Below are 13,908 nucleotides of genomic sequence, written 5' to 3'. Positions count from 1 at the left end.
CCGCTAGAGAAAACGGGACAATTCTTCATAGGGTTTTTTGACTTCCTCTGAATCAGTAGGTATAGGGTTCTGTATATGGAGGCTTTTCTATTTGTTTATTCATTTTTTTATTGGTTGAAATAACATGTCTTTTTCTATATGTGCCTCCCCACTTCAAAACACATAACCCCCACAGTGTTTGGTGCCTGACCAACCAATTTCTGTTACACTGAATTGGGGTGTGCAGCTTCTTAGTCAAAATTTGCATATCACTAACTTCAAACTTGCACATATTTTTTTTAAGTGGCCTGGCAATAGAGGAGCATGGCAAAGGCAAGTGCAGCTTATTTACACAGCAAACCTTACTTTGCCTAGTATGCTGGTGTACACTAAGTTCAGGATTGCTGAATTGGTTGGATAGCTATGAAGCAAGACATTGTCCTTTTTTTTTATATACCGTATTTATCGGCGTATAACACGCACTCTAACTTTAAGAGGGAAGTTTCAGGAAAAAAACTTTCCGCAGCCCCCTGCGTATAACACACAGGCACAGTTTACCCTCCATTTTCAGGGTAAAAAAGTGAGCGTTATACGCCAATAAATACAGTAAATGCCCGACTCCTGTTTTTATTAACAATCTGTACAACGTGATTCAGTAGAACCTCAGCTGAGATTTTATTGCTGCCCGTGTCCATAATAGGGACATTATGTTTTGTCCGACTTCCTGTCCCGATAACAGGATGTAGGGATTCAACCAGTGTTCTAATTCTTCCCTCTAAGCGGTGTTACTGATATCTTTTTCTTTTGAAGACATTTTTGTTACTTACTTCTGAGACAAAATAAATCTTCTCGCACCAATAAAAGCTGAGAAAGGTTTTCGCCCTTTCCATTTTAGCAAAAACGTAAAAAATAAGAGAGAGAGAGAGAGATCTCTCGTGTATACCCCATTTGACAATATTTTTCCCACTCAAACTGCTTTGCAAGTACGACTAATTTTTAATCATTGAAGGCACTTTCAATTGCCTAAAGTGCTAATTTTCAAAAGTTGGTCAGGTGAATACATTCTAAAAACATTGTAATGACTAAAGAGTGAAACTATACAAAAAGGGATTTACTTTTAATAGTAGTTTAGGGGAGATTTACTAAAACTGGTGCACACAGAATCTGGTACAGCTGTGTAATAACCAATCTTATAACTTCAACTTGTTCAATTAAGCTTTGACAATAAAACCTAGAAGCAGATTGGTTACCAGGCACAGCTGCATCAGATTCTGTGTGTATCAGTCTTGGTAAATCTCCCCCATTGTGTTCATATTGAACTGGTACACATCAGATTATGGCTCTTGGACCAAAGGATATCATTCTCAAGACCAGTAAAATGTATTTTCTGTACATCTATGTTGTGTGGCTTATTATTCTATAACACACGTTTAAAAAAAACGATCCTGCATTTTAATTTACAAGGAGCATTTAAAGTTCAACCCTAGACTTTGTTTTAGAGAAGGGTATTTTTCACTGAGTTTTTTTCCCCATCACTTCCTGATGCTGTGACAAAAAGGACAACTAGTAGGGTAGCAGTTGTCACCAGGGCAATAAGTCACACAAACAGCAACACAAACATTAGAACTCTTCCCCAATATGCAAAAAATGTGGTTTTGTCTATGTGCCAAGGCACAGACTAAATGGTGATGTGGGCAGATGTGCACTGAGTAATGGCAAGTATGTGGGAAATGTTCAAAACTAAACATTAAAAAAAAAATACAGCCTGACAATAAAGAAATGTAAAACCAAGTGAAGTGTGAGCGGTGTATAGTTGTATCATGAAAAAAACTGTAATGTTAAAGGTGTTGTAAAGGTACAATTTGTTTTCCTAAATAGCTTCCTTTACCCTCATGCAGTCCTCCTTCACTTACCACATCCTTCCATTTTGCTTTTAAATGTCCTTATTTCTTCGGAGAAATCCTCACTTCCTGTTCTTCTGTCTGTAACTCCACCCAGTAATGCAAGGCTTTCTCCATGGTGTGGAGTGTCGTGCACGCCCCCTCCCTTGGACTACACAGGAGAGTCAGGGTGCTCTCTACATTGCAGATAGAGAAAGGAGCTGTGTGTTAGTGGGCGTCCTGACTCTTCGGTAGTCCAAGGGAGGGGGCGAGCATGACACTCCACACCAGGGAGAAAGCCTTGCATTACTGTGTGGAGTTACAGAGAGAAGAAAAGGAAGTGAGGATTTCCCAGAAGAAATAAGGACATTTAAAAGCAAAATCGAAGGATGAGGTAAGTGAAGGAGGACTGCACTAAGGTAAAGGAAACCATTTAGGAAAAAATGATATATTGATATATTATTTTTTTCAGACACAGTAAGACTACATTGCAGTTTTAGGTTTGTTTTGGCATTAATCTAATGGTAGAAGTAATTAATTTAGGACACAAAAAAATGGTGAACCCAAAGGAAAAAAATAAGGAAATCATTTAATGGTATACATGTACAAATACATATACATTTTACAGCATAAATTCTATAATACAGAATATTTTATAATAAAAAAATTGCATTTCTAGATGTCACGATACTATACTGGTTGCTTTTCTTAGTGCCAAATATCCAGTGACAACATCAGTGGGAAGCATCCTGATGTAATTGAATTCTTCAATTGTGCTGAATCGAAGCTTACTTTGAGGGTCAGTATAATTGGCCTAGGAAACACAAAGAAAAGTAAAAAGGTTGTATAATTCAGCTTTATTTAGAGATCATTTTAGCAATTTAGGAGTATAATGCTTTACACACCTACTTAACCACTTGCCAACCAGGCCAATTCTGAAATTTCTCACACATAAAAATCTGCATTTGCTGGAAAATTACTTAGAACCCCAAAACATCATATATTTTCAAAAAGTAAAGTCCTTGGAGAATAAAAGGGCGGGTTTCACAATTTTGTGTGTCACACAATAATTGGGCAGCAGTTTATCAAATGCATATTTTCAAGAAAAAAATACACTTTAATGAATGTTACTGCACACAAACACAATATAAAATACCTCGTTTTTTGTCAAATCTAAAAGTAAATCGATACCCAACATTTCACACTTTAAATTTGCGCATGTCTGGAATAGGGGAAAACTATGGTACATTAAATTATCCATAGACATCCCCTTTAAAAGCCTTCACAGGTAGAGTTATACAAGATGTCTGGTGCTAGAACTATTGCTCTCACTCTGACGTTCACAGTGATACCTCAAATGTGTGTTGCAATCACTGTTTACATATGCACATGGGACCTAGGCCCACATTCACATTTGTGCACGAGATGGGGGGACAGGGGTGATTTAATCTCTTTAAAGTTGAACTTTAGACTGAAAATTAAATACGGATAGTTCAAACTCGCCCCCTTTGCAGGTATAGCCATGTAAAAATAAAAAGAAGTGCCTATACAGTTTAAAATCCAGTATTGTACCCTGCTCTGCACATGCTCAGTTGCTCTCTATCCTCAGCACTGTGCCTAAAATTAGAGCCACTAGAAGCCGATCAGCTGACAGCTTTAAGATTTACTATTGCTGAAGATTAGGGAGGGAGAAAAGAAAACCAGTTTTTGAGAGCAAGGAGAGAGGAGAGTTTCTAATAAGGAAGTAACTGCTCTGGGTTTCAACAAAATGGCGGTCTCCAGCAAGAAGCAACAGTAGCAAAGCTGGAGACAATTTAGATCATGAACACTAATTTTGGTAGCATAAATATTAATCTGGAATGCAAGTTCTTTTATTAAAGAACAGTACTTTTTATGAAACTGTTGCTATGTATAAAGTTCTGCTTTAATTTTTTTTTTAATTAAACAATATTGCTATTACAAGGGATGACCAACAACCCTTGTAATAGCATGGGGACATACAGGTTCTCTTTATGGAAAGGTCTAGGATCTTTTGGCCCCCAGATCTCTTCTTTGTTCTGCAAAGCTGCTGATAAAACGGTTTGATTGGCTGCTTTAAAAAAGGTAGTAACAACCAACCAAAACCTAAAGTGATGAAATCCCTGCTTTCAGGTTTCTAACTTTCGGAGGGGGGGGGGGGGGAAGAGAACAATGGAAGTTCCTCCCACTCTTTCTAGTGCATCGGATGTGACAGGTAGCATTGGTCTCGTGCTCCCTGTAGAACCACTTGGATCACATTTACATGAAAGCTTATCGTCTGCTCTAAAAAATACCACAATTATGGCTGCAGCCATGATCCCGATATCACTGCACCTTTCCAAAGACATATACAGTGCTCAGCATAGATGAGTACACCCCTTTTGAAAAGTATGATTTTAATCAATATCTCAATGAAAAGTTTGCAACATCTATCTTTTTCCATTCTTTAAGAACAACCTCTTTTAGAACCTGGATGCTGGATGCGAACATGCCTCCTGTAAAACCCTGTGGAGAATGACTGACAACAGCTGCTGTCACCAAAACTGGTCGGATGCCATGGCCCCTGCTCTTCTCATGAACGATAAACTAGGGCTAACACTAACACCAAAAAAGTAGGTGTTTGGAACACTAGCATGTATTTACTAAAAGATAAATAAATACTGTAGGTTGTTCATTTTCCAAGATACATTTTGCCAAGAGCTTAGTGAATGCGGTGAAATATCACTTTACAAAGAATACCCAAATCCTGTGTAAAGAAAAAAAATAAAAATAAAGCAGCCAGCCGGATGCACTGTGAACACAAGAGGTTGGTTGCTCATTCTGAATTAATGCAACACATTCTCTAATTGGTCAAGGTAGAGAGCAATTTTGAAATTTGCCATGACTGTCCCAAGCTCTCACTAGAAAAAGGATACTGACTGATAAAATCTGTTAAGCACCCTTCTAACAGTCATATACATAGGTGTTGTTAATAGGGGGCTATTGTTCCTTTAAAGTTGAACTTCAGTAATTTTTTCCACCTATTAAATTGTCTGCTCTTGTTTTAACCCAGGGTCTGTGAATACTTTGCCTACCTCCTATACTGTACAATTAAGATAAGGCTTCATCACAGTACGAGCTGTGAAAATGTGGAATGAATTCTCTCAGGAACTCATTCTGGCAATCTCAGTTAGCTGTTTTAATAAAAGAGCTGGATGCATTCTTTAATGCACAGAATATAACATAATTTTACCATTTATAGGGAAAGAACATCCAGAGATTCTTGATCCAGGAAATATTCGATTGACTTGGAGGATCAGAAAGGATTTTTTCCCTCCCGCTAGAGAAAACGGGACAATTCTTCATAGGGTTTTTTGACTTCCTCTGAATCAGTAGGTATAGGGTTCTGTATATGGAGGCTTTTCTATTTGTTTATTCATTTTTTTATTGGTTGAAATAACATGTCTTTTTCTATATGTGCCTCCCCACTTCAAAACACATAACCCCCACAGTGTTTGGTGCCTGACCAACCAATTTCTGTTACACTGAATTGGGGTGTGCAGCTTCTTAGTCAAAATTTGCATATCACTAACTTCAAACTTGCACATATTTTTTTTAAGTGGCCTGGCAATAGAGGAGCATGGCAAAGGCAAGTGCAGCTTATTTACACAGCAAACCTTACTTTGCCTAGTATGCTGGTGTACACTAAGTTCAGGATTGCTGAATTGGTTGGATAGCTATGAAGCAAGACATTGTCCTTTTTTTTTATATACCGTATTTATCGGCGTATAACACGCACTCTAACTTTAAGAGGGAAGTTTCAGGAAAAAAACTTTCCGCAGCCCCCTGCGTATAACACACAGGCTCAGTTTACCCTCTATTTTCAGGGTAAAAAAGTGAGCGTTATACGCCAATAAATACAGTAAATGCCCGACTCCTGTTTTTATTAACAATCTGTACAACGTGATTCAGTAGAACCTCAGCTGAGATTTTATTGCTGCCCGTGTCCATAATAGGGACATTATGTTTTGTCCGACTTCCTGTCCCGATAACAGGATGTAGGGATTCAACCAGTGTTCTAATTCTTCCCTCTAAGCGGTGTTACTGATATCTTTTTCTTTTGAAGACATTTTTGTTACTTACTTCTGAGACAAAATAAATCTTCTCGCACCAATAAAAGCTGAGAAAGGTTTTCGCCCTTTCCATTTTAGCAAAAACGTAAAAAATAAGAGAGAGAGAGAGAGATCTCTCGTGTATACCCCATTTGACAATATTTTTCCCACTCAAACTGCTTTGCAAGTACGACTAATTTTTAATCATTGAAGGCACTTTCAATTGCCTAAAGTGCTAATTTTCAAAAGTTGGTCAGGTGAATACATTCTAAAAACATTGTAATGACTAAAGAGTGAAACTATACAAAAGGGATTTACTTTTAATAGTAGTTTAGGGGAGATTTACTAAAACTGGTGCACACAGAATCTGGTACAGCTGTGTAATAACCAATCTTATAACTTCAACTTGTTCAATTAAGCTTTGACAATAAAACCTAGAAGCAGATTGGTTACCAGGCACAGCTGCATCAGATTCTGTGTGTATCAGTCTTGGTAAATCTCCCCCATTGTGTTCATATTGAACTGGTACACATCAGATTATGGCTCTTGGACCAAAGGATATCATTCTCAAGACCAGTAAAATGTATTTTCTGTACATCTATGTTGTGTGGCTTATTATTCTATAACACACGTTTAAAAAAAACGATCCTGCATTTTAATTTACAAGGAGCATTTAAAGTTCAACCCTAGACTTTGTTTTAGAGAAGGGTATTTTTCACTGAGTTTTTTTCCCCATCACTTCCTGATGCTGTGACAAAAAGGACAACTAGTAGGGTAGCAGTTGTCACCAGGGCAATAAGTCACACAAACAGCAACACAAACATTAGAACTCTTCCCCAATATGCAAAAAATGTGGTTTTGTCTATGTGCCAAGGCACAGACTAAATGGTGATGTGGGCAGATGTGCACTGAGTAATGGCAAGTATGTGGGAAATGTTCAAAACTAAACATTAAAAAAAAAATACAGCCTGACAATAAAGAAATGTAAAACCAAGTGAAGTGTGAGCGGTGTATAGTTGTATCATGAAAAAAACTGTAATGTTAAAGGTGTTGTAAAGGTACAATTTGTTTTCCTAAATAGCTTCCTTTACCCTCATGCAGTCCTCCTTCACTTACCACATCCTTCCATTTTGCTTTTAAATGTCCTTATTTCTTCGGAGAAATCCTCACTTCCTGTTCTTCTGTCTGTAACTCCACCCAGTAATGCAAGGCTTTCTCCATGGTGTGGAGTGTCGTGCACGCCCCCTCCCTTGGACTACACAGGAGAGTCAGGGTGCTCTCTACATTGCAGATAGAGAAAGGAGCTGTGTGTTAGTGGGCGTCCTGACTCTTCGGTAGTCCAAGGGAGGGGGCGAGCATGACACTCCACACCAGGGAGAAAGCCTTGCATTACTGTGTGGAGTTACAGAGAGAAGAAAAGGAAGTGAGGATTTCCCAGAAGAAATAAGGACATTTAAAAGCAAAATCGAAGGATGAGGTAAGTGAAGGAGGACTGCACTAAGGTAAAGGAAACCATTTAGGAAAAAATGATATATTGATATATTATTTTTTTCAGACACAGTAAGACTACATTGCAGTTTTAGGTTTGTTTTGGCATTAATCTAATGGTAGAAGTAATTAATTTAGGACACAAAAAAATGGTGAACCCAAAGGAAAAAAATAAGGAAATCATTTAATGGTATACATGTACAAATACATATACATTTTACAGCATAAATTCTATAATACAGAATATTTTATAATAAAAAAATTGCATTTCTAGATGTCACGATACTATACTGGTTGCTTTTCTTAGTGCCAAATATCCAGTGACAACATCAGTGGGAAGCATCCTGATGTAATTGAATTCTTCAATTGTGCTGAATCGAAGCTTACTTTGAGGGTCAGTATAATTGGCCTAGGAAACACAAAGAAAAGTAAAAAGGTTGTATAATTCAGCTTTATTTAGAGATCATTTTAGCAATTTAGGAGTATAATGCTTTACACACCTACTTAACCACTTGCCAACCAGGCCAATTCTGAAATTTCTCACACATAAAAATCTGCATTTGCTGGAAAATTACTTAGAACCCCAAAACATCATATATTTTCAAAAAGTAAAGTCCTTGGAGAATAAAAGGGCGGGTTTCACAATTTTGTGTGTCACACAATAATTGGGCAGCAGTTTATCAAATGCATATTTTCAAGAAAAAAATACACTTTAATGAATGTTACTGCACACAAACACAATATAAAATACCTCGTTTTTTGTCAAATCTAAAAGTAAATCGATACCCAACATTTCACACTTTAAATTTGCGCATGTCTGGAATAGGGGAAAACTATGGTACATTAAATTATCCATAGACATCCCCTTTAAAAGCCTTCACAGGTAGAGTTATACAAGATGTCTGGTGCTAGAACTATTGCTCTCACTCTGACGTTCACAGTGATACCTCAAATGTGTGTTGCAATCACTGTTTACATATGCACATGGGACCTAGGCCCACATTCACATTTGTGCACGAGATGGGGGGACAGGGGTGATTTAATCTCTTTAAAGTTGAACTTTAGACTGAAAATTAAATACGGATAGTTCAAACTCGCCCCCTTTGCAGGTATAGCCATGTAAAAATAAAAAGAAGTGCCTATACAGTTTAAAATCCAGTATTGTACCCTGCTCTGCACATGCTCAGTTGCTCTCTATCCTCAGCACTGTGCCTAAAATTAGAGCCACTAGAAGCCGATCAGCTGACAGCTTTAAGATTTACTATTGCTGAAGATTAGGGAGGGAGAAAAGAAAACCAGTTTTTGAGAGCAAGGAGAGAGGAGAGTTTCTAATAAGGAAGTAACTGCTCTGGGTTTCAACAAAATGGCGGTCTCCAGCAAGAAGCAACAGTAGCAAAGCTGGAGACAATTTAGATCATGAACACTAATTTTGGTAGCATAAATATTAATCTGGAATGCAAGTTCTTTTATTAAAGAACAGTACTTTTTATGAAACTGTTGCTATGTATAAAGTTCTGCTTTAATTTTTTTTTTAATTAAACAATATTGCTATTACAAGGGATGACCAACAACCCTTGTAATAGCATGGGGACATACAGGTTCTCTTTATGGAAAGGTCTAGGATCTTTTGGCCCCCAGATCTCTTCTTTGTTCTGCAAAGCTGCTGATAAAACGGTTTGATTGGCTGCTTTAAAAAAGGTAGTAACAACCAACCAAAACCTAAAGTGATGAAATCCCTGCTTTCAGGTTTCTAACTTTCGGAGGGGGGGGGGGGGAAGAGAACAATGGAAGTTCCTCCCACTCTTTCTAGTGCATCGGATGTGACAGGTAGCATTGGTCTCGTGCTCCCTGTAGAACCACTTGGATCACATTTACATGAAAGCTTATCGTCTGCTCTAAAAAATTATACCACAATTATGGCTGCAGCCATGATCCCGATATCACTGCACCTTTCCAAAGACATATACAGTGCTCAGCATAGATGAGTACACCCCTTTTGAAAAGTATGATTTTAATCAATATCTCAATGAAAAGTTTGCAACATCTATCTTTTTCCATTCTTTAAGAACAACCTCTTTTAGAACCTGGATGCTGGATGCGAACATGCCTCCTGTAAAACCCTGTGGAGAATGACTGACAACAGCTGCTGTCACCAAAACTGGTCGGATGCCATGGCCCCTGCTCTTCTCATGAACGATAAACTAGGGCTAACACTAACACCAAAAAAGTAGGTGTTTGGAACACTAGCATGTATTTACTAAAAGATAAATAAATACTGTAGGTTGTTCATTTTCCAAGATACATTTTGCCAAGAGCTTAGTGAATGCGGTGAAATATCACTTTACAAAGAATACCCAAATCCTGTGTAAAGAAAAAAAATAAAAATAAAGCAGCCAGCCGGATGCACTGTGAACACAAGAGGTTGGTTGCTCATTCTGAATTAATGCAACACATTCTCTAATTGGTCAAGGTAGAGAGCAATTTTGAAATTTGCCATGACTGTCCCAAGCTCTCACTAGAAAAAGGATACTGACTGATAAAATCTGTTAAGCACCCTTCTAACAGTCATATACATAGGTGTTGTTAATAGGGGGCTATTGTTCCTTTAAAGTTGAACTTCAGTAATTTTTTCCACCTATTAAATTGTCTGCTCTTGTTTTAACTTTGGATAGTAAAACATTTTTTTTTCTGCCAGTAAATACCTTATACAGCCCACTTCCTGTTCGTCTGGTCATTAGCCTAGGCTTATGACATCATGCACAGCTCTCTCATTATTGTGAAAGTTTGCCAGAAAGGGAGGGGGGGTGAGTCCTAAGAGGGCCAATGAAAGCTGCAGAGCTGAGACGTACCTCTTTGTAAATTCAGGAAGTGAACATGCAGCAGCTTCAGCTGCCCACAGTTAAAATGGATGCAGACCGACTTAGTGGGGGGAGATTTCTGCAGCATATTTGGCAAGTACAGAATCACAGTATATATAAAATAACATGCAAAGTGGTTGGAGGGAAGCTTCAGAATGGAAAATAAGAAATTAATTCTCCCAGATGGACTTTAAAAAGGCATAGATCTAGAAAAATATGTAGAATGCACAGTATTATAATGAAAAAATATTTATTTATACAACAAGATAAAAAAATAATCGGAATGTATCCAAATCTGTATTAGAACACCTATAATCAAGCATAGAAGCAGATGTCGTCTTTCACCCGACGCGTTTCAAAGTAAACAACTTTTTCTTCAGGGGTGTGTTTTTAACAGACATAGGCATAAATCTACAACACTGTATAAAAATGTATATTCAGGTAACATTATTTTTGAGTCAGTTGAATTGCGCATTACTTGTTGTAAACACTTACATGCATTGTTTGGTGTTAACATAAAATTATTCCAAGTATCGTTTTTGTAGTTAAAACCAAAAGTAGAAAGAAAAAAAGGTAGTGTTCCTCAATGATGAATGATGAAGAAAAATTGTTATAGTCTGTTAAGATATTTCGTAAGACCTATATAAGTGGATTGCTCGACATGCCAGAGGGGTAGGTACAAAGACACTGAGGTCGGCAGAAAAACCTACAACTTAACTGATAGTATATATATTTATATTTTGACATGTAAATCTAGTATCATATAGTAAATAAATGTTATATATTAAATTATCCTTTACATCTTGACAGCATGATAGGTGAAGAACCAGAGACATACCTTAAGTTCAAACAGTTTTGGAGAGCAAACAGTCCTGACATCCAGCCTGAAAGGTGTGAATGCCAAGACTGCGTCAGGCCCCTTTCACACGGGGCAGTGGAGGTGCTGTGGCGGTATAGCGGCGCTAAAAATAGCGGTGCGGTATTAACCCCCGCTAGCGGCCGAAAAAGGGTTAATACTGCCTGCAGCGGCGCATTGCGGGCAGTATTACCGCGGTTTTCCATTGTTTTAAATGGGAAGGAGCAGTGAAGGAGTGGTATACACACTGCTCCAAAGATGCTGCTTGCAGGAGATTTTGTTTCTCTCCTGCCAGCGCATCGCCTCAGTGTGAAAGCCCTCGGGATTTCACATTGAGAATGCTGGGGCAGGAGTTTTTCAGCACTATACCGCCTGAAAAACGCCTCAGTGTGAACGGAGCTCTAATCTGGAGTATTTGAGTGTTTGGAAATCTGTGTTGATTGTTGTGTGAGAGGCCGTGTTGTCCTCTGCCACACCCCCTGAGCCGCGCATGCACCCAATCACACCAACCTCGCATGTGTGTGACATCAGCGCAGTGGGATAGGAGGAGGCGCGTGCGACCCACCGGCACATACAGCTTCTCCGCCGGAAATGTGCATGCCCACCAGAGGAGCAAAGATGGAGGACAAGTGCTATGGAGGCCCATGTGCTCGAAACAAGTGTGCCTCAGGTTATAAAACATGGGTATGCGCGTGCCGGGAGGCAAAGCACTGCCCATCCTAACACTGCCGGGTCCCGCTCTCTCCTGTGTATGATTTAAGTGTATAGGAATTGTGCCAAGCACAAATTTGCCCCCTAGAGGACAAAAAGTATATTGTAAAGACCAAGGAAATAAAAGCAATATATAAATAGTGGCGAACAAACATTGAGGAACTGAAAAAAAACAAAAAAAAAAAAAAAAAGTGAGGAAGAAAAGAAAGAATAATTATTATAAATAAAAGTTGTGCACTAATTACAATATAGCAGTCAAACAATACTTTAGAGCATAATGTCATGTTTTTTACTATAAAAAGATCAATGTCGTCTCCCTGGGTAAATAACCATAGGGATATGATACAAAAATGTTCTTACAAGTAGTGTGTCCATACTCAACAGGCACATCACAATGAAGAACATAGGGCTATATTGAAATGGAAATTTGGATAGAATGAAATATGAACAAATCATTTTTACAAAATATCAACGTTGTTTACATATTTTTTCATGCCACCCGAGGTGAAACCCTCAAGAAAGGGTTTGAAGCAAATTTAACCTTGGGGAATTTTCCTCCATGTACTATTGATGTATGCCGACCAAGCGGGAGTTCTGGATCGGAGACCTGCATACTTCTGATGTGCCTGTATGCACGTCTCCAGAACTCCAGCTTGGCCTTCCCAACATAGAAGCACCTGCAATCGCAGCACAAAAGATAAATAACGCCTATTGTCCTGCAATTTGCAAAATCTTTTGCCCGAAAGAGTTGGACATTGGGGAGAATATGATTCCTGGTAGTTCACATGAATTTTAAATAACTGCAGGCGCCACATATAAAAGGCACCACTACGTTTGCAAGAATCTTTTCGAAATTCCCCTTTAAATTTGCTTGTTACAAAAGGTAAAGGATGGATGTTGGGGGACAAATTGACCGAAGAGTGGGTCCAAGGATAACATATGCCAGTACTTGGATACAATAGATTTTATTTTCTCTTGTTGATTAGTAAATTTAGTAATTATTCTCAAACAGTTAGTGTCTTTGTTAGTTTTTTGGTGAATGTAAGAGTCTTTTGTTTTGACCATAGCTTGTTTATAGGCTTGTTTAAATAAAGTGTGAATAGCCTCTTTGTAGCAGTCTGTGCTGTAATTTATTTGCTTCAATTTTATGTTGTTTCATCAGAGAAATTACGTCTTACTCGTAAGTATTGTCCATGTGGTATGGAATTCATTAGGGCTTTTGGTTTTCTGAAAAGACTGCTACAAAGGTTTTGGTGATTTCCTCGATATATTTTAATGTCTAAGAAAGAAATACAATTTTAAGCAAAAATCATAGTGAAACCCAAATTTAAGTCATTCTTGTTTAGTCTCACAATGAATTGGCCCAAAAGATCTGGTGGGCCATTCCATACGACGGAAATGTCATCAATGTAATGGTACCACGCCGCAATATGGTCTGTATACATCGCCATATCGTTGTCTGTGAAGAGAATTTGCTCCCACTCCCCCAAGATACAGGTTGACGTACGATGGGGCACACAAGTCCCCATCGCTAAAACACCCTGTCTCTGGAGGTAGTGGGACCCATTAAAAGTGAAGTAGTTGTGTTCAAGAATGAAGTCAAGTATAGAAATGATGAATTTGTTGTAAGCCCCATCAGGTGTGATTGCTTTACACAAAGTGTGTTTAATTGCTGTTATCCCTTTGTCGTGCGGGATTGAACTACAGGCAGTGCAGAATTATTAGGCAAATGAGTATTTTGACCACATCATCCTCTTTATGCATGTTGTCTTACTCCAAGCTGTATAGGCTCGAAAGCCTACTACCAATTAAGCATATTAGGTGATGTGCATCTCTGTAATGAGAAGGGGTGTGGTCTAATGACATCAACACCCTATATCAGGTGTGCATAATTATTAGGCAACTTCCTTTCCTTTGGCAAAATGGGTCAAAAGAAGGACTTGACAGGCTCAGAAAAGTCAAAAATAGTGAGATATCTTGCAGAGGGATGCAGCACTCTTAAAATTGCAAAGCTTCTGAAGCGTGAT

At 38.3% G+C, this 13,908-nt stretch overlaps 1 protein-coding gene across 1 annotated transcript in view; it reads right to left on the bottom strand.

The window, feature by feature from the left end:
* Nucleotides 1-7,658: 7,658 nt before the first annotated feature.
* Nucleotides 7,659-13,908, bottom strand: part of INO80C (INO80 complex subunit C) — a 52,960-nt gene continuing 46,710 nt past the window's right edge. Inside the window, exon 4 of the mRNA XM_040353477.1 lies at nt 7,659-7,865. Coding sequence (XP_040209411.1) covers nt 7,734-7,865 — 132 coding nt within the window. The 3' untranslated portion in view covers nt 7,659-7,733. The remainder of the gene's footprint in view (nt 7,866-13,908) is intronic.

The sequence above is a fragment of the Rana temporaria genome, chromosome 5 (assembly GCF_905171775.1).
Source record: "Rana temporaria chromosome 5, aRanTem1.1, whole genome shotgun sequence".
Classification (NCBI taxonomy): domain Eukaryota; kingdom Metazoa; phylum Chordata; class Amphibia; order Anura; family Ranidae; genus Rana; species Rana temporaria.
Note: the sequence above shows the minus strand (reverse complement) of the source record. Positions and strands in the feature narration are given on the sequence as shown.